Below are 22,639 nucleotides of genomic sequence, written 5' to 3' on the forward strand. Positions count from 1 at the left end.
AGTACAGCAAAGTATGGGAGAGTAAAAAAATATTTTTTTTTGAAATATTAAATTAGAAAATAAAATTCTGAATTTTTGGAGTTCGACAAAGTACAGAAAAGTACAGCAAATGATGGGATATTTAAAAAATAGATTTTTTATATATATTAAATTAGAAAATTTTAAATCTGAGATTTTGGAGTTCGGCAAAGTACAGAAAAGTACAGCAAAGTATGGGAAATTTAAAAATTAGTTTTTTTTTGAAATATTAAATTAGAAAATAAAATTCTGAATTTTTGGAGTTCGGCAAAGTACGGGAAAGTACAGCAAAGTATGGGATATTTAAAAAATAGATTTTTTTTTGATATATTAAATTTGAAAATTTTAAATCTGAATTTTTGGAGTTCGGCAAAGTACGGGAAAGTACAGCAAAGTATGGGAAATTTAAAAATTAGTTTTTTTTTGAAATATTAAATTAGAAAATAAAATTCTGAATTTTTGGAGTTCGGCAAAGTACAGAAAAGTACAGCAAAGTATGGGAAATTTAAAAATTAGTTTTTTTTGAAATATTAAATTAGAAAATAAAATTCTGAATTTTAGGAGTTCGGCAAAGTACGGGAAAGTACAGCAAAGTATGGGAGAGTAAAAAAATTTTTTTTTTGAAATATTAAATATAAATATTAAAATTCTGAATTTTTGGAGTTCGGCAAAGTACAGAAAAGTATAGCAAAGTATGGGAGATTTAAAAAATAGATTTTTTTTGAAATATTAAATTAGAAAATAAAATTCTGAATTTTTGGAGTTCGGAAAATTACGGTAATGTACAAAAAAATTTCATTCCACACCCTTACCTCGCTGTACTTTGTAAAACATTGACCATACTGCACACACGGAAACTTAAATTTGATTTTAATTCTTTAACACACCATTTTATCAAGCAATAGGATTCTTCTACATTTTGACATATTCTTTACGAAAATCCAAAATTCCAAAATTTAATTTTATGAAGTTATTTTTTACGAAAAACCATTTATTTACTAGCCCATAGTTTGCTGCACTTTTCCGTACTTTGCCGAACTCCGATATCCAGATTTTAAATTTTCTTATTCAAGATTCTCAAAAAACCCTTTTTTACTCTCCCATACTTTGCTGTACTTTTCCGTACTTTGCCGAACTCCAAAAATTCAGATTTAAAATTTTCTAATTTAATATTTCAAAAAAAACTAATTTTTAAATTTCCCATACTTTGCTATACTTTTCTGTACTTTGCCGAACTCCAAAAATTCAGAATTTTAATTTTTATATTTAATATTTCAAAAAAAAACTAATTTTTAAATTTCCCATACTTTGCTATACTTTCCCGTACTTTGCCGAACTCCAAAAATTCAGATTTAAAATTTTCTAATTTAATATTTCAAAAAAAACTAATTTTTAAATTTCCCATACTTTGCTATACTTTCCCGTACTTTGCCGAACTCCAAAAATTCAGATTTAAAATTTTCTAATTTAATATTTCAAAAAAAACTAATTTTTAAATTTCCCATACTTTGCTATACTTTTCTGTACTTTGCCGAACTCCAAAAATTCAGAATTTTAATTTTTATATTTAATATTTCAAAAAAAAACTAATTTTTAAATTTCCCATACTTTGCTATACTTTCCCGTACTTTGCCGAACTCCAAAAATTCAGATTTAAAATTTTCTAATTTAATATTTCAAAAAAAACTAATTTTTAAATTTCCCATACTTTGCTATACTTTTCTGTACTTTGCCGAACTCCAAAAATTCAGATTTAAAATTTTCTAATTTAATATATCAAAAAAAAATCTATTTTTTAAATATCCCATACTTTGCTGTACTTTCCCGTACTTTGCGGAACTCCAAAAATTCAGAATTTTATTTTCTAATTTAATATTTAAAAAAAAACTAATTTTTATATTTCCCATACTTTGCTGTACTTTTCTGTACTTTGCCGAACTCCAAAAATTCAGAATTTTAATTTTTATATTTAATATTAAAAAAAAAACTTTTTTTTTACTCTCCCATACTTTGCTGTACTTTCCCGTACTTTGCCGAACTCTAAAGATTCAGATTTTGAATTTTCTGATTTAATATTTCCCAAAAAACTGGCCTCAAATACTTTGGTGTAGTTCTCTATTCGAAAATATTCCCGAAAAACCTATTTTCTTGATCCCGTACTTTGCCGAGCTGTCCCCGTACTTGAAATATCGTTGTTAACCATGCACATTCCAAAGTATGGGAAACGCTCATTAGCCGTACTTTACTGTACTTTGCCCATACTATTCTGTACTTTGATGGACTTTGCTGGACTTTGCCCGTACTTTCATTTCCACGCGGGCGATTACTGTCGTATTTTTACTTGTTTACTTACTAATTTTTTTAACGAATAAAAAGTTTTTTCTCATAAACATGATTGGTTTAATAGTTTTGTATGATCGTAAGGAACAATGTCACCTGGAAGATTTTGGAAAAAAATATAAACTGCACTTTTTAAACAGTGTTAATTAAGAAGATTGCTTTAGGTGGCCGAACTACTGTCGTATTCGTACTTGTTTATTTGCAAATTTTTTTAACGAATAAGACATTTTTTTGTGAAAATGATTGGTATAATTGTTTTTTCAGACCATAGGGAACGTGGAAGAAATTTTAGAGAAATTTGAATTGCAATTTTCAAACAGTGTAATAATCATACTATTTTCGATGAAAAATTACTACTTTCAAGTAGTAATTTTGAAACTGCTCAAGATATACATGGAGAGAGAATATATATTAAATTTTGTAAAAATATTTTCAAATTGGGGAAAAAGTGCGACAAAGCGAAATTTTGATATCAAAAAATACTAAACTTTAAAAAAACTTATATGAAATTTAGTAAAGTTATATTAGAATTTAATTAATATTCTTGATATTTGATATAATTATACTAAATTTCACATAAGTTTTTTTAAATTTTAGTATTTTTTGATATCAAAATTTCGCTTTGTCGCACTTTTTCCCCAATTTGAAAATATTTTTACAAAATTTAATATATATTCTCTCTCCGTGTAGTAACTTTTGCTTCGCTTTAAAACAATTTTTACTTTTTTATGTAAAAAGTAATACAAAATTTCATAAAATTTACAATGACGATGTAAAAATTAAAATTCTTAAAGCAATTTTTAAAAGTGACTAATGTAATAATTACTATTAGTAATTTTTACTACCAGAAATAGTAATATTTACTTCATGCGAAGTACATTTTACTATGAATAGTAATTTTTAATATAAAAGTAGAATTATTACTATTCCATAGGAACTTTTACTAGAAACTCAGCATCATTTTTCTCCGTGTACAATTCCTGTGGAAGTTTTATTATTTATGAAAATAATTAAATGTTCGCGTAGAATTTTATCAAAAAATTTTCAAATATTAAATTCTTTTAGAAAATTTTATTAATAGACATTAAAAATTATTGAATTGAAGAAAAACTTTGAAAAAAATTGAAATTTCTCCAAGAATTTTATTAAAATTTTTTTCTTTACACGGAGAGAAAAATCAAGCGTTTGTATAGTATGGAGACTTCCTATGGTAATTTTCTATGAACGCCCTGCTTAAGAGGCGTGTTCTTATACCTCAGTTGCATGAAACATATACTAAAATAGCATGGATCTCTTGCAATCGTAGTATACTGACGTCCCATGCGTTAAAGGTAGAACTTTTATGCTGATAACGTAGAAATTGATACAAATGCAGCAGAAATTTTACGCCTATTGCGCATGTGCATTCTTTTACGAAATAAGGTTAACTGTCCATACTAAAAACGCTTGATTTTTCTCTCTGTGTATAGAATCAGGAGTTTACTTAGTAGGGGAGACTAGGTGCGGTTGTTACACTGTGCAGTTGTTACAAATGGAATATCTCAGAAACAGTTAGTTATAGAGATGGGGTTCCAAAGAGAAAAATGTTAAGTTTTTATGTACAAACTTACTGCAATATGTTTAAAAATTATTTGCAAGCTTTACAAGTAAAAAAATAGGCACATTGGTTTTTAGAGGCCAAAAGTAAATATTTCTCTGCCTGATATTTTTTAAATAATAATTAATAGACCTTTATACCTAACAAAGTAAATTTCTTAGATATCAATTCTATGAGGATAAAGCTTTAAAAAACTACCTTGGTTGTCCACATTTAGTGTATACTTTATAAATAAAGTATTTTATTGTAAAAAATGTACCTGTTGTGCAGTTGTTACAAGTGATAATGAGAACGGATATTTTTTCCAAAATTCAGCAGATTCGTTTGAAATGTAAAATATTTGTCAAAAATGTAATCACACTCATTTTTTATGAAAAATCTCATGGTTTTTCGAAATTCGTCTTCAAAATTAATAAAAAAAAAACTTTTTTAAGTTTCTTTTATTTCGAAACAATATAAATGCTGACATCTCTATGAAACTGTCACGTACTATTACGTTGAGCCAAAAATTATAAATGATTTATAACAATGGTCATAAAAAATTATTTGTCTTCAATTTAGAAATGTTACAGATGATTTTTGGTATTGTAACAACCGACATTCACTTTGTGCAGTTGTTACAATTTACACGCTGTCACTCAAATGATTCTAGTTAATTAAATAATAGATATAGAGCTAAATCAATTATGGCCTTTTAAAACTAGATAATAAATATACCTTTGATTTAATCGTTTGACCAAACGAATTGGAGTTAAACTCTAAGCACAGTAACTGTTTTTATCAAAATTGTAACAACTGCACCTAGTCTCCCCTAGCTCTGAAATAGAAGCTTAAAAAGCATAGTTCTTTAAAATAATTATTGTAGTAGTATAGCTATGAGGATACTGGGACAGGTCGGTAATGCAGATTTCTACTTTATCAGTGGTTGGTAGGGTGTGCTCTACCTTACCGACACTAGTTAGTTCCGGCTCCCACCGCTAGATGGCGCCACTTGCAAATTCCAAACTCACTGGCGGGAAATTTAAATTTTTAATTTCAAACTTTCGAGTGTCTTAGAAGGGGTTCTCTGTTTTACCGACCGATTTTTTTTAGTTCTGGCTGCCACCGCTAGATGGCGCCACTAGCAAATTCAAATCCGTTTGGCGGGTAATTTAAAATTTTATTTTCATAGTTTTAAGTGGGTTAAAAGGGGCGCTCTGTTTTACCGACAGGGTTCAACGATCAACGATAGATGGCGCCACTAGCGAATTCCAAACCCCTTGGCGGGAAATTTAAAATTTTATTTTTAAACTTTAAAGTGGGTTAGAAGGGGTGCTCTGTTTTACCGACTAGGTTCAAGTTTAACCTAATAGATGGCGCCACTTTAATTTTTAAATTTCGCGGGCGTTGCTATCCACCATTTTGCTTTACCGACAGAGTTCAAGGATAAACCAATAGATGGCGCCACTTCAATTTTTAAATTTCGCGGATGTTGCTTTTCACTATTTTGTTTTACCGACAGGGTTCAAGGTCAACCTAATAGTTGGCCACGGTGAGCTTGGATGAAATTCAACCCAAAAGTCATGACCCTTTCTGGTTTATTTTTGATATCATTTAAGTGATGTCTAATAATCATTTTAAGATAAAAATTAAAATAATCGTTGGAGGGAAACTCAAATTATATTGATTTTTTAATTTTTTTTCTAGGTTATTGTACATATTTTCTGAAGGATAATGTTTTAAACAATATTTATTGCTTCAAAAGATATCTTTTAACATTAAAAATCATTCTATTTAGTAAAAACAATATTTTAATATTTATAAAGCTAAAAAATTGTCGAAAAAGTCGAAAAAGTGTGAATTTTTTCGTTTTTCTGAAAATTACTCTTTCATAAGTCATTAAACACTACTATTATGCAAATGTAAATTAAAGTACATAAAATTTCCTGGAAAACTAAACAAGAAAAACTATTCTATCTATTGTCGTTACAGAAATATGATGATTTAAAGTTCGTTTTTAATAAAAAAGTAATTGAAATTTGTCATTAAGTCCAGTTTCTTTGGTGAAATCTTTTTTTCTGGACCTTACTTGAAAACCATATAATAATAATTATGTTTAAAAAAGTTTAATTTTAAACAATTTTAAATAAATAAACTTTTTATTGAACTAACAGAAATCATGTTCATTTATTTTAGAAAATTCAACGAAATTCCATTAACGATTTTTAATTTAATAGTATATATATTTAATATATTTAATAGTATATTTATTTAATAGTAGTGTTTAATGACTTATAAAAGAGTAATTTTCAGAAAAACGAAAAAATTCACACTTTTTCGACTTTTTCGACAATTTTTTAGCTTTATAAATATTAAAATATTGTTTTTACTAAATAGAATGTTTTTTAATGTTAAAAAATATCTTTTCAAGCAATAAATATTGTTTAAAACATTATCCTTCAGAAAATATGTACAATAACCTAGAAAAAAAATTAAAAAATCAATATAATTTGAGTTTCCCTCCAACGATTATTTTAATTTTTATCTTAAAATGATTATTAGACATCACTTAAATAATATCAAAAATAAACCAGAAAGGGTCATGACTTTTGGGTTGAATTTCATCCAAGCTCACCGTGTGGCGCCACAAAAATTAGTGAAAAGATTTATAATTGATATATAATTTATAAGACTTTTTGAATTTCGCGGGCATTGCTTCCTACTATATTTTTCTACATAGTTTAAGGTCAACCTTATAGATGGGTCCACTAAAATTTAATTTTACAAGCGTTGCAAACTACTATCTTGATTTTTAAATTTCCCGGACCTTGCTTATAAATAAAATAAGTTTAGAGTTCTACAATTGAAACTTTTGACTCGATCGATAATGTAGGAATCTGTTTTACCAACCGAGTTAGTTTTAGGTTGGATCGCTAGATGGCGCCATTAAAATTTAATTTTACAGGTATTGCAGTCTACTATTTTTTGTTCTAAAATTTCCCGGGCATTCGTGTCCACCATTTTGTTTTTAGAACATAATAATCCAATAAATGGTGCGTGTTCTTGAGTGTGAAATATAATAATAGTAAGTAAATAAAAATTATATAAATATTTTATACTATTTTAACATCACTTTAGCATGTTTATATTAAATAAATTTTTTTCTAATTTCTATTTTTCTAGAACCTTTTTTCCGAACTCTGCAATAATATTTTTCTCTTGAATTTCTAGTTTACTAATATTATTTTTTCATAACATTACTAAACATAACCTTAAAATCTATTGTATTAAACATAACCTTAAAATCTATTTTATTAAACATAACCTTAAAATGTAAACCTTATTATCTAACGTAATACTAATGAAGGTATTTAATTAAATACAGTGTTAATAACATTTCATACATTTATTATATTCAATATACAATATTTACACTTGTTTTATTTTAAATTCAATATGGTTGTATGGGCCACCAATATACTTCAGCCGTAATTGTCCAGAACTAATAGCTTCTTGCATTTGGTCCAAGCATATCGAGTCATCAGTGAACATTGGTACAAATCTTGAAGGTAGGAACGTATTGAACTTTTTATCCACCTCAACGACGACCTTGACTCCATACCTGGTGTTAACGACCTGGATCTTTGTTATAGGATACTTATGTCCAGGAGTCAGCTCGGATAGCGGCTTCGTAGGTAGAAAAGCATCCATGCGACCAGTGGCGTTGATTTTGGTTAGATCCATCTTTTCTTAGAGAGATAATACTTTGTAATGTCACAAAACAGAATGATTAAATCGGCTAAGATGCCTCTATTTATACTCAAAAATCACGCAATACCCCCACCACTGCTTCTGCGCATGCGCATTACCCTCACCACTGCTTCTACGCATGCGCATTACCCCACCATTACTTCTACGCATGGCATTATCCTCTACTCTTATTATTGAGCCACGCCTACTTTGTGACGTCATAAGACAAGTCTAGACTAGTTTTAACATGTTTAATAGTTTTACACATGTGTAATAAAGATAATAGGATAGGGAAGGGTTAATTAAAGTAAACATTAATAGACATTTAATACATTTATTCATTATATAGGAAATTTTCACAATCATTATAAAAATCTTTCAATGTACAATCATTGTCAACTTCATCATTATTTTCTATATTATTTCGTAGTACATTCAATGGTTGTATCAGCCAATTTCGTAGAAAACATACATTTTTCACAGCACAGTTGCTAAAGCTACGTGTGTGATTTGTACATGTAGATGAACTTTCTACACTTAAACTTTTTAGCGACGGACATTTAAAATCATCTAAATTAAACACATTTAATGTATATTTTTCTAACCATTTTTGTTTTTCTAAACCTTTTACATAAACAGTAGGTGTACCTATTAGTACTTCTTTTATTATAGGTTGTAATTCTTCATAAGATACGTCACCAGCAGCCCAATCGATACCATGATAATTATTTGTAAGTCATCGATTCTCACATTTGTATCTTGTAGGTAATCGGCTCCAGGCATATGGCGGCTCGAAGAGGTAGACCAATGGATGAGCATCTTGTTGAAGTGGTAGAATCGCCAACTCTTTGATGACAAACTCGTTGTAAGGTCTTTTGAAGCACTGAATATCTACGACGTACGCCATGGTATCTGAAATAGAATAATGGCTCAAGCCTTAGAGAGACGCTATCTTTATAGCCTTTCCCCCACCACTCCAAATACCCCCACTACCGATGTCGTCTATGATTGGTCATTATTTCCACCAATCACGTTACTTTTTTAACAATGCCGCTGATTGGTGTATACTGTATAATGCGGTCGTGAATTATAAGGCAATATGCAGCTGTATTGGCTGGAAAATTTTCATTTGCTTCAAATTCCAATCGCACATCTACAGATGCTTGTTTTAGAAATTCGTTTTGTTTTGAGCAATCAATAACAGCCAATGGTGCATAATCTTTAAAGTTATTTCTAGTTAATAAAGGTTCAGATTCTTTTCCATAGTAGGATGGTTGAAAATTACAATACATATCATATAGTATGGAAAATTTGTTATGAGTAAAATTTAAATTTCCATAAGGATAGTACTGTGAGTTTAAGAAAAGTTTAACATTGTGAAGATTACAGGCATTAAATAAATTTGCATACCTTCCTTGATCTTCTTTTCGATTTGTTTGAAAACCAAGAATAACATATCGAGGTTTTTCAACTTGTGTTGAAGTTTTTACAGTCCACACATGCTTTTGAGTGGCAGGAATCATAGGATACTCATATAAATCCCATGATCTAAAACTCATTGTTATAAGTGAGTCTTTTTCAATGAATTTCAATAATTCAATTTTTTGGCGATCATTTACCATTAAATATGGAATCAACCATTCAACTTTATTAATTAAAATTTTAAATTCTTCACGCTCAGCTGCTCCAATGTTTACTACAGCATTGAGATCAGTACGAGATCTTGTTAAAATAAGTTCATGTTTTGCATTTACAACAATCTTTCGATAGTCTTCAGCAAAACCAATAATCATACTTAGTGAAATATTTACATCAAAATATCCAGCATCATTTGTTACTCTACTATCATCATCATAAGGTAGATAACCAGCATTTTCCGAGTAAATCATTTGATTAGGTGTTTGAGAAATTAGATTTTTCATTGTGGTTGTAATACCAACATTTTTAGAGCGATCAATTTCAACACCATTTAATTCATAACGAATCTCATTAAACAGGTAGGAAATACCATTGCTAATTAACTTTGTATTAGTTACAAGCGTATTGTTTGGCTTAACAATTCTGCCAGTGACGTGTAAAGTACTTTTAGAAGAAAGAATGTACAAGTCTTGATGTTGAACTGCAATTCGAATCTCGTCACTGTTATTAAATGCTGATGACACGTATGGTTGCCATTGAACTGCGTAAGACCAGAACGCTTATTTACGATTTTCACTACGGGTATATGTTAAAAAAATACGGTGACAATTGTAAACTGATGTATACCGATACAGACAGTCTAATCTACGAAATTAAATATAAAGATGTCTACAATGACATGAAAAATGACATCAAAAAGTTTGATACGTCAGACTATCCCGCAAACAACGTGTACGGCATTCCGCAAGCCAACAAAAAGATTCTGGGTCTAATGAAAGATGAATGTAACGGCAAGATCGTTACCGAATTTGTTGGCTTGCGGAGTAAGATGTACAGCGTACGTGTTGAAGGTCAAGACTTTATTAAAAAAGCCAAAGGCATTAAATCCGGCGTTGTGAAAAAATCGATTCACTTTGATGATTATGTAAAATGTCTGCGAGATTTCGACATTCAAACTCGAACACAGTATAATATTAGATCACGATTACACAACCTTGAGACTGTAAAACAAATTAAAGTAGCTTTAAGTCCGCAAGACGACAAACGGTATTTGTTACCGGGGACTACCGACACTCTACCGTGGGAACATTATGCGATCCCCACAATCGACGAATGATTTTGTAAAACATGATTGTAAAAAATAAAATGTTTGTTAATAAATAATTCAATTATATACAATTTCCATGTGTTTTTATTTAAAAAATCCTTCCATATATACATAATAACATGATTAAAACTTATATTAATGTAATATAATTTAAATGTGCAAATCGCCCCCAGTAACTTAACGCAAATGCCAATCAGCCAGCAAAGCAATCAAAGATTAATGTTAGCGTAGAATCTCTTTATAAATCAAAACTACTTCCAACAACAGACCTTCACAATGCCAGTGCCAACTGATTTAATATTGATTCATTATTGATTCATTATTGATTTAATGTTAATTAAATTTGGCACTGGCAGTGTAAAGGCCTTCATATTTATTTATTTATTTATTTATTAGTGTTTACGGGCACAAAGCCCTTTTGTACAATGTACTTAACAATATTAAAACTAATCAACAACAAGTTAGCATAAAGAATGTTTAAATGTTATTATTGTTGTCAAAGACTACTAACTTTAAGTTCCTGCAAAATTTGCTCATTGGTGTTGAAAAAAGTGTAAATTATTAGTAAGTAAGTGTGCTGCTATATAAAACAAACATAAGATAAAAGAAAATGTAGACTGAAATTTAAATTTAATAACAATGTATTCTAGCAACACAACACCAGTGTTAATAAATTGTAATGTTCAGGTGTGATTTTATGGCTAAAAGTACTCCTCCTCCACGAAGATTAGAACTAGAATCTACACTCAGAACGATAAATGACGAAATCTGGTAGTATATGAGCAAGTTCGAGTGAAGCTTGTTGTTTTCACTTTCTACCGTGGGGAAAAGAGAGGGAGGAGTATAATTGTCATATATGAGAGGCACAACACAGTTTAAGTTTGGCTCGTTGATGGCGGAGTGGGGCGAGTCGGTTTCTTTGTGTTGACAATGCGTGGTTCGCCATTCCAGTAGGAGATCCGCAATCCAGTCTCTCCTTTCGACAACCGATCGTTCAACAGGATTTTCATTTCCTTGAAATGTTGAAGTTGTTGCTGTGTTCTGTCCTGCGATATCGAAAGATTTGGTGGCATAGAGTTCGGCAATGTTGTCTTGCTCAATTTTAATTTCACATATTACTGTATGTTGAGTAAAAATTTATTTTACGCTTTTTTATTAATGCTTGAAATTGTGAGTTATAGAATTCTTTTCCTTTGTCACTATGCAAGTTTTTTGGTATGCGTTTTTTAGCAAATATAGATTGCATTGCATGAGAAACATCTTTTCCACTTTTACTTTTTACTGTAACAGCCCAAGCATATTTCGAAAATATGTCTATAACTGTTAGTAAATACTTGAAACCTTTATTTATTTTTGAATAAGGTATCATTTCTACTAAATCTGCTTGCCATGTTTCATCAATATCACGCATTTCAACTCGCCGTCGAGGATAATTTTTTCTAGCCTGAGTATGAAGTTCATTCACTACTGTTAATTTTTTGTTGTTCATTCTCGAGAGCACTTAAGCGAGTATCCAATTTACTAATAATTTCAGCTGTTCGATAAGATAAATCTTGATTTATATCTTTTTCAAAATTTTTTATTTTTTCTGTAATAGAGTCTTCAAGAACTTTTAGAAATAAGTTGTTATTGTCCACCTCTGATCTAAGTGAGGCACTAGCTTCATACAATAAACGCACTTCGTGTTTTATCATATGTCGTACAAGTTTTAAATTGACAGCGTCGTTTTCTTCTTCAGCGTTAGCAAGATTACAGAGTTTTTTTCCTTCAACGTCAAAGTTACCTTGAGAATTGAGTTTAAAACCAACTCCAGGAGGCCCTCGTCTTGCTGTTCCTTTTTGATTGAGAGGATGTCCGAACACGTCAATGCTCATTGTTGAAATGAATGATATTTGCTAAAACACATCTTAATATAGAATTTTAGCTTTACGTAGTTCCTCAATGATAGACATGATTTCATTATTGTGACTAGGATTTCCAGCATCTTGAGAAGCCATTAATAGTCTAAGACGGTCAACCAACTCATTCGGATCATCCCAATAGATATATTCTCGTTGAAAATTTCTGTTTGTAATCATAAATTTAGGTAATGAACTACCGCTTACAGATGGCTGTTTGGTAGGTGTTCGAGGGAAGAATTGAGATATAAAATTTAAATACTTGTAACTCTTATCCGTGCGTAAAGATTCAGACGAACTATACTTCTTTTTGTGTGCATTAGTAGCAATCAGAATCTCTTTATAGTTTCTTTCATCAGCTTCACTTATAAACGATCTGGTAGGTTTACTTTTGAATAAAAGTTCAAGTAATCCAGGTGTTTGAAGATATCGTTTATCACCAATTTTTACAAACTGATCTTCAAGAGTTATTGGTGAATCACCAATCATAAGTGATCCATCACTTAGCTTACGTATGCCGTATGTTGAATCTAAACATTGCTTTCTATTATGATTTAATAAGTATAGAAATTTATTACTTATTTTATCATCATCTGGAGATTTTTCAGTTTCACTTTCATAGTTTATGCTATCATCCTCCTTCTGCTCTTTCTTTTCAATCTTAACATTTTCAATCTTGACATTTTCATGTTCACTGTCTGTCAAGTTGATAATTTTTTGTAAGGGTTGAATTATCGGTTTGAAAGTTTCATTCAACACACTTTCAGCTTCTTCTTTTCCTAATTTTAACATACGATGTTTTCGCCTAATTGCCTCACTAGCTTTAGCAATTTGATGAAGATATTCTTTTTCTTTATGAAACATGTTATTATTACAAGGTTTCATATTGAACTAACAATATTTTAGGGATGATCTTATATTTATAGTGTTACAAATCTATCAAATCCTTTTCTATATCTTCCATCATTTAAATCAGAATCCTTATCAATTACTACAAATCCATACTTGGCTGAATTCTAACATGTGGCACATAGTTCTCGAAATTGATTAAATGTCATGTCAGTATTACAAACATGATCATCATAAACATGCCTTAAATTTTTCTCATCTTGACGAAAAAGAACTAGTAAATTAACATTATCACGTACCAAATGTTTGGGAATGCGGGCATATGTTTGACAAAGATAAAAAGAATCAACATCAACATGTCTACCCATGCAAAAGAATGCCCTTACATTATCTTGCTTCTCGCAAGCAATATCATCAAATATAAATATTGAATTCCGTATTGCATCTTTAGGAGTAACGACTTCTTCATGCTCACTAAATGGTAAATACTCTACTCCTTCAACATTACTTACAACTTGTTCCAAGAATTTATACTTGGGTTGATGTAGAGACTTTGAGTACAAGTAAATATTATCAAATCTAAGACCATTAGGATGTAAAATTAAAGAAAGTAGTACATTTGTCTTTCCACAATTTGATGGTCCACAAAAAATAGCTCGAATACTACCTGATAACAAGCTACCATGACGCTTCACTTTCTTGTCTTGTTGTTCAACAATCGAGTCTAGATTGACGACTGGCAGCTTGTGAAGTTGTTCCTTGAACCGCATCCTGATTTACACTGCCGCTAAAGGTATAAATACGGCGCTTATATAGCTCACAAGTCATTCTAATTTTAACTTTCACAGAGTAAGGTATGATTATATATCATCACTCTCGAGGAAAAGGTTTAATTAATAAACTTATAAACAAGTTGCCATTTGAATTACATTTGCCGGGTTATCAATATTGTGGACCGGGCACAAAGTTAGCAAAACGTCTAGACCGAGATGATCCAGGTGTTAATTCTTTAGACACCGCTTGTAAAGAGCACGATATTGCTTACTCGAAAAATCGAGAAAACGTTGAAGAAAGAAACGCTGCTGATAGAGTATTAGCTGACAAAGCGTGGCAACGTGTATTTGCTCCAGACGCACAATATAATGAAAGAGCTGCAGCTTACGCAATAACAAACGCTATGAAAGCAAAATCAAAATTTGGAATGGGAGTAAAGAAGAAGACAAAATCAAAAAAACGAGTAAATCTTAGGAAAATTGTGGATGCTGCAAGAAAATCAATAATTCCTGGTAATGATGCTCGATCAGCAATAAAGTCAGCTATTGAAACAGCTCGAAAAGCTGTAAGGAATGCAGCTGGTAGAGAAAAGTTTTAACACCTCGTATTCTACCTGTGCCATCAAAAGTTGGTGGTCTGTTACCATTGATTCCCATTTTTGCTGGTCTAACAAGTAAAACTACCCAAGTGTCAGACGCCGAATTTATTGAAACTTTTTATACGTCAAGAGGGATAAAAAATAAGATATACGTGTTTTTTTATATCGGCGGTAACTGACTTTAAAGGGTAGAAACTACCCTTTTAATTTTAACCCTTTAACGCCCAAATGAACAAAATTTTGGCATAAAGTTTGAGGACTTATTTCGGTACTTAAAAATTAAAAAAAAAAATTCACGAATCATCATTTCTTATGTTTTCACATGCGCTCTATCGAATGGAATTAAAAAAAGTCAAAAATTTATAAACAAAAAAGTTATTAATGTTTTTTATAAAAAAAGTCCGATTTTCTTCTAATTTTTGTTTAATTTTCAATTTTTTCTACTATGAAATAGCGGAAAAATAATTCCAAATGTTACAAATAACGTGACATAGATATATAACCTAGAAGATAGGACTATAGAGAAAATTAAAAATTAAAATGGCGGCTTAAAAATGTAGTTTGAAGTTCAAATTTTTTCAAAATTCGATTCGAAAGTACGGAATTGTTAAAAGTGTTTAGATCAGCATGAACTTTGTTACTCGGGGGTTTTAGGGGTCGCTGATCACGAATCTGAAGTCCGATTTTAAAAATTGAAAATGGCGGATCCAATATGGCAGACAATTTTTTTAAAAACTTATTAAATTTGCTTGAAACTTGTTATTCGGGGGTTTTTGGGGTCGCTGATTATGAATCTGAAATCCAATTTTCAAAATTCAAAATTGCGGATCCAATATGGCCGCCAAATTTTCATAAACTGATTAGATTAGCTTGAATTTTATTACTCAATGGTTTTAGGGGTCGCTGATCACGAATCTGGAGTCCAATTTTCAAAATTCGAAATGGTGGATCCAATATGGCGGACAATTTTTCTAAAAAATCATTAGATTCGCTTGAAACTTGTTACAAGAGGGTTTTTGGTGTCGCTGATTACGAATGTAATGTCTAATTTTTAAAATTGAACATGGCCGCTCCTATATGACAGACGAATTTTCAGTTGAAATTCGATTATCACGTTCTTTAGCCATTAAAATACTTAAAATATTTTTAATGTTTTCCAACTTCCACCACGTGGAGGTAAACGTGAACTGGAAAGTCTTTCTTTTTATTTTTAAATTTTATATTTTTTTTACTTTTTTTTGTTTTGTTATTTTTGTTTTTTCATTTTTTATGTATTTTTCTTATTTTTATTTGTTATTATAATTTTTGAATTTAAAGGTCAAAAAATGGAAATGTATGTTTTATATTAATCATTACTTATTTCAAGGTCAAATTGAAAAAAACAATTTTTTTATCTCCAGCTTGCAGCGATTGGGGGTCATTCGCCCGACTGTACCCGCCCGACTGCTTATTCGCCCGATTGACATTTGGCAGAAAAAAAGTGCCCGATTCCAAGGGCCCGATACATTTTGCCCGATTTTGAAAGCCCGACTTTACTTTGAAGGATACGAATTTTATTTTAAGAAATTCTTATATTGTAAGACATATTTTCCAGGTATTTTAAAATTTGGTCTTCGGTTTTGTAGTATTCATAATCCTCAGCAATGCGTCTCATACGCTCTTGTACGGCAATCCAACTTTTTTTAGGGGCTGCTTTCACAGATTTTCCCATGTTCATTTCCGTAATACACGCCTCTGTATCTTGCTGTTCCTTTTGAAATTCGACAAGACAGGAATATAAATCGGGATGCTTCTTTCCAATGACCATCCGGAATCGATTGTGCCACCCTTCGCTGACATTGTTTGTTCGATGCAAACCTTGAAGGGTGGCCTCGTATTGGTTCCATAATGCGATAGGGTACCTTGGCGGAACAGCTCTCGCACGACCTCGACGTGGACGACCTCTGATATAATTTTCATCAAAATATTTGCACATTACAAGAAATTGGTCTGGCGCATCGTTCAATAGCAATTGGTAAGCTGTAATGACGTCTTGGACCGGGACAATGGCTAAAGCAAGCATCATGTGACAATATTTCCTTATAGTATTGTCTTCCGTATTTTGATATGCTGCTTGCAATCCCTCATTCTGAATTCGTCGGTAAATCGATTGTCCCAAATGGAAAAAGCAGCAAACGATAGAAGTGTCTGGAAACACTGCAGTACTCGCATTTATAATTGCCATTTCAAAATCTGTTACGATTCGTTGAGGCCTACAGTGACGGATGCCAAAATCTTCAGCTGCTGCTATGATTGCCTTTAAAACCACTTCATATTGTGTAGATGTTTTCGAAGATAATAATGCATACACGAGTGGAAAAGGGACATGTACACTGTCGTCATTGGCGTGTCGACCCGGCCTCATAATTATTCCAATAACCGTGAAGACCTAAGGACATATATTAGCAAATAGTATAATTATATATTATATTTATTATTATTTTACGTAAATTAAAATCTAACCTGTGTGAAAATGTTGGGACTAACAGAGAAGGTTCCATCAAGGTACCAGGAAGTACTATTGGCCAGCAACTCTAAATTCCTTCTTGTACCAAACACTAACACTGTCCCAGAATCAGCATCAAACTCTTCATCGGTTGTCGATTCATACAGTAGAAAAATTTCACCGGCGAGTGTATTTCGAAATCGGTCTGGGAGTTCCCGCAATTCTTCCAAAGATTGGGGATTCGGGGGCAAATCTTTTCGTCGACAACGTCTTAAGGTTTTTTTCAGATTAGTTCTCTCGGGAAGTTTGCTCAGTACTTCTGGGCCAAGCTGACTGAGCTCTGTACGCAAAATCTGGAAGAAAGAATAATAATAATAATAATAATAATAATAATAATAATAATAATAATAATAATTTATTAAATGGAAAAATGAATAAATAGTAGGGAAATTTTTTTTCTAACCTGTGCCGGTGGAAGCTCAGGATGTTCTTCCGCTTTTCGTTTGAGGTTGTTTTCTACGATTTCGGCTTTAGCCTCCTCTGGATCGGCAGGGTGTCTGTGTTCGGATTCTTTTAAAACATTCAATCCATCTTCGCCTGGAATGGTTACAACTCGAGCTGCACATTCGCCGCGACGTAACTTTCTACACGCCCAATTCATTTTCCCATTTGGTCCTTTCTTCGATCTTACATATACGAAACCTTTATAGATTAAATGGTTGTTGACAATTCGAGGTCCGGAAACATCTAAATCCATTTTCACAAAAAATTTTGGAGAAAAAAACGACAAATTTTGATAATGACTGCACTACGAATTTTGAATCGAATGACTGAAGTTTGTTTGTTTATATGTGAAGATATTCACTTATGAAAAGACGATCGCTGTTACCATGAAATTAACAATCGGGAAAAATATATTGTCGGGCGCTTGGAATCGGGCATTACGAGTCGGGCAAAAAAAATCGGGTTAATGTCCAGACGGGCTAAGAAATATACGGGCGATAGGAGTCGGGCGGATGAAGTCGGGCGAATGGGTGGGAACCCTTGCAGCTCTTGTAAAACCTTTAAAAAATCATTATTCACAGTTTTAATTCGATTAATTTTACTTATCAATATATTAATTCTAAAAAAATATATTTTAAAAAAAGACATAATTTATTTTAAAAATAAAAAAAAGACTTTTCAGTTCACGTTTACCTTCACGTGGTGAAAGTTGGAAAACATTATAAATATTTTAAGTATTTTAATGTCTAAAGAACGTGATTATCGAATTTCAACTGAAAATTTGTCTGTCATATTGGAGCGGCCATGTTTAATTTAAAAAATTGGACATTATAATCATAATCAGCGACCCCAAAAACCTTCGAGTAACAAGTTTCAAGCGAATCTAATGATTTTTTTAGAAAAATTGTCCGCCATATTGGATCCACCATTTCGAATTTTGAAAATTGGACTCCAGATTCGTGATCAGCGACCCCTAAAACCATTGAGTAACAAAATTCAAGCTAATCTAATCAGTTTATGAAAATTTGGCGGACATATTGGATCCGCAATTTTGAATTTTGAAAATTGGATTTCAGATTCATAATCAGCGACCCCAAAAACCCCTGAATAACAAGTTTCAAGCAAATTTAATAAGTTTTTAAAAAAATTGTCCGCCATATTGGATCCGCCATTTTGAATCTTTAAAATTAGACTTCAGATTCGTTATCAGCGACCCCTAAAACCCCGGAGTAACAAATTTCAAGCTGATCTAAACACTTTTAACAATTTCGTACTTTCGAATCAAATTTTGAAAAAAAATTTGAACTTCAAACTCCATTTTTGAGCCACCATTTTAATTTTTAATTTTCTCTATAGTCCTATCTTCTAGGTTATATATCTATGTCACGTTATTTGTAACATTTGGAATTATTTTTTCGCTATATCATAGTAGAAAAAATTGAAAATTAAACAAAAATTGGGAAAAAATCGGACTTTTTTTATAAAAAACATTAATAACTTTTTTGTTTATAAATTTTTGACTTTTTTTAACGCCATTTGATAGAGCGCATATGAAAACATAAGAAATGATGATTCGTGAATTTTTCTATTGATTTTTAAGTACCGAAATAAGTCCTCAAACTTCATGCCAAAATTTTGTCCATTTGGGCGTTAAGGGATGTAAAATCAATAGTTATCTTAAAATTGCTTAAATTTGATGGAAACTCTCGAGTTTTCAGTTTCCGGCGAATCCAGGCAATTTTTAGTAATCTCGTCCACTATAATGGATCCGACATTTTGAATTTTGAAAACTGACATCGAATTTGTAATCAGCGACCCCAAAAACCCCCGAGTGACTAGTTTTCAGCGAATTTAAGCAATTTTTAGAAATCTCGTTCGCCATTTTGGAACCGCCATTTGAATTTTGAAAAACTGACATCGAATTCGTAATCAGCGACCCCAAAAACCCCCGAGTAACCAGTTTCCATCGAATTTAAGCAATTTTAAGAAAACTATTGAATTTACATCCCTTAAAATTGAAAGGGTAGTTTCTACCCTTTAAAGTCAGTTACCGCCGATATAAAAAAACACGTATATCTTATTTTTTATCCCTCTTGACGTATGAAAAGTTTCAATAAATTCGGCGTCTGACACTTGGGTAGTTTTACTTGTAAGTGCACTTGGAGCGCCTACTGGGGGAGCTGCTGGTGTAGCAAAAGCTGTTAATGATGCAAGTGTAGCAAAAGAGCAGTTGAAGGAAGCTCAGCGTCACAATAGACGTATATGAAGTTAGCTAAACAACTTGAAAATTCAAAAGTCGCATATAGCTAATAATTTTTTGTCAAACATTATTTTTATAAAGTTTGGAATTTCATAGTTAATTTGCAAAAAGAATCATCAAGTTTCGTCAATTTTTGTCAAAGTTATGCACTTTTTAAAAATGCTATGCATAAAATTTCAATTTTTTATAAAAAATAAACAATTGAATATTTTTTAATAAAATTTACAGGTTATTCGTAACTCTAATAGAACTATCTTTTTGCACATTTACACTGATAAATTTTAACTTTTGAAAATTTAAAGTCCACTTGAGAAAATCTAACCCATATTAGAATTTGGAAAGTTATTAACAAATTTGTTTAAAGAAATAACCACACAATGCACAAATAAATGCTCCAATGATTATATAACAGAGCAGATTAAAAGTAAAGAATTTAAATTGCAAAAAAAAAATCTAATAGAAATTGAAAACATTCTTGATAATATCAGTAATACAGACGAAAATAAACAAAATTTTCATGAAATTATTAAAAAACAAACTATTTGGATCCAATGTCATTTTGGATACAAAAAGATATAGACTTTTTCCGATAGAATTCTCTAATGATATTATTAAAATTACTGATATTAATGGAACATTAAAAAATTATACAAACTTGTTTTATGATTTCAATAATAAAAAGAAGATCTCAAATGTCTAACTAATTTCAAATTATGTATAATAATTAAATTTACTAATTGTAATTTCATAAAGAATCAATCTAATACATTGTAACAATTAACATAACACTTTGATTTTAATAAGTTTTTTAAATTAAGTTGAATTTGGGGCTTCCGTTTCCGGTACCGTTTTGGTGTACACGCGTTCATGAAGGGTTAAGAGTTTTTGTTAAGTTTTTTTTTAAATTAAAAAGGGGTGGTTATCTGACTTGAGTAGTAGCAGTAGTGAATATGGAAGTGAGCGAAGTGAGTCGAGTGAGAGTGAGGCGCCAAAATTTGAAAGGGGAATAGGTAAGAATGGAAAAAGAATGTCGTGCGAGGATTGTATGGATTTGTTAGAGTTATTTGAAAAGTGGAGTGGATCATTGGACAAACGATTTGAGGTTATAGGAAAAAAGATGAAACGTGTGAATAAAAAAGCGGATGAAAGGGACAGAGAGATTGAGAAAATTAGTGAGAGTTTGGAAAGCATGCAGAGAGTGTGGGAAAAGTGGGAGATAGAGTGGATAAAAGAAAAGGAAGATTTGTGGAGGAAATTGTATGAATTGGAAGAACGTTTAATGGAAAATGAAGGGAAGGTGAAGAGGGGTGAGAATGTGTGTATGCAGGTGAAAATGGAGGAATTATCGAGACGAGTGGATGGTATGGAAAGAGAGAAAAGAAAAAATAACGTTGTGATTAGGGGTATGAATGTAAGGGCAACGGAGGGTAAAGGAGAGGTGGAAAAAGTGTTTGCGTGGGTGGGGGTTAGTGTAAGTGTAAAAATGGTAAAAGCGATAGGAATGGGCGAGAATGGTGTACCGAAATTGTGGTTGGTGGAGTTAGGTAATGAGGAGGAGAAAAAGGAAGTGATGAGAATGAAAATGAATTTGAAAGGAAGTGTGATAAGAATTGATGAGGACCGAACGTGGAGAGAAAGAAGAATTATATGGCTGTTGAGAGATAAAGCATGGCATGAAAGAAAAAATGGAAGAGTAGTACGAATGGGTAAAGAATGTATTTGGATAGATGAGATAAAACATTGTGTGAGGGAAGATACTGGGAAAGTGGTTAAGGTTAGGGCAAATGAGAGTAAATGATAGTAGAAAATGTGAAGAAGAGAAGTGAGAGAGAAACTGAGAAGGTTGGAAGGACAGCAATGGAATAGAGAAAATGTGGGTAGAATGAGGAGTGTGTATGAGTGAATAGAAGTAGTTTGGATGGTAAAATGTTAAGGTTAAGAAAAAGCGAAAAAGGGGTGGGCGAAAAGGGAGTATAGCCAGGAAAGGCAATTGGAACTGGAAACGGAAGCCCTGGCACTGGCGATTGTTGATAGGATAGGGTATTTTTTTGTAAAAGTATAGTTGAATAAGGAAGCGTATAGGTTAAGTGTTTTTTTTTGTAATTAGATGTAAGATGATTAATTGATTATGTATTTAGTTTGTAAGAAAATTGTATTTGGATCCTCGAACCCTGCTTTTTGCAGGGAGAGTAAATAAAATTATATATATATATAAGTTGAATTTGGAAATTGTTCAATTTCATTTCCCAATTTCCAAATTTTTGAAGGGGGAGGTGTTACGTCACCGTAACCTATTTTCAATAATAATATGTAGAATAATAATTAATAATAATCTTAATAATTAATAATAATAATAATCATGATAATTAATAATAATAATAATTAATAATAATAGTAATAATCATAATAAAAGTTTATAACAAAAATTGTTATTTACATATTATTATAAATAATAACTATAAATATTAATAATAAACAATAATAATCAATAATAAATTGTAAAAATAAATATTAGCAAATAATAAGAAAATGTAATAAATAGTTAAATATAACAATTTTAACAACAAACTTTAAGAAATAATAATAAACAATAATAAATTGTAATAATAAATAATAACAAATTTTAACAATTATAATTAACTAATAACAAAGTTAAACAATTATAATTATAAATAACAAATTATAAACAATTAATAACAAAATTATAAAATAACATGAGTAATAGGGAATGTACACGTGCGATCTAATAGTGAGTCACCACAAGTGTTCGAATAACAAAGGGTTTCTCAAATGCATGGAAAAATGAAACGATTCTTCAAATGCATGGCAAAGTGAAACGAT

The 22,639-nt window shown here is 31.1% G+C and overlaps 3 protein-coding genes across 5 annotated transcripts in view; 1 reads left to right on the forward strand and 2 right to left on the reverse strand.

Annotated features, from left to right (window-relative positions):
- Nucleotides 1–22,639, forward strand: part of LOC122510581 — a 372,459-nt gene that overhangs the window by 236,981 nt on the left and 112,839 nt on the right. The window lies entirely within an intron of this gene.
- Nucleotides 8,713–9,606, reverse strand: LOC122510568. Its single transcript, XM_043625323.1, has one exon. It carries the CDS (start codon nucleotides 9,604–9,606, stop codon nucleotides 8,713–8,715), a length of 894 nt encoding a protein of 297 aa, XP_043481258.1.
- LOC122510569 lies at nucleotides 12,338–13,213 on the reverse strand. Its single transcript, XM_043625324.1, has one exon. It carries the CDS (start codon nucleotides 13,211–13,213, stop codon nucleotides 12,338–12,340), a length of 876 nt encoding a protein of 291 aa, XP_043481259.1.

Source organism: Leptopilina heterotoma, unplaced genomic scaffold (assembly GCF_015476425.1).
Source record: "Leptopilina heterotoma isolate Lh14 unplaced genomic scaffold, ASM1547642v1 Lhet_70, whole genome shotgun sequence".
NCBI classification, from domain to species: Eukaryota; Metazoa; Arthropoda; class Insecta; order Hymenoptera; family Figitidae; genus Leptopilina; species Leptopilina heterotoma.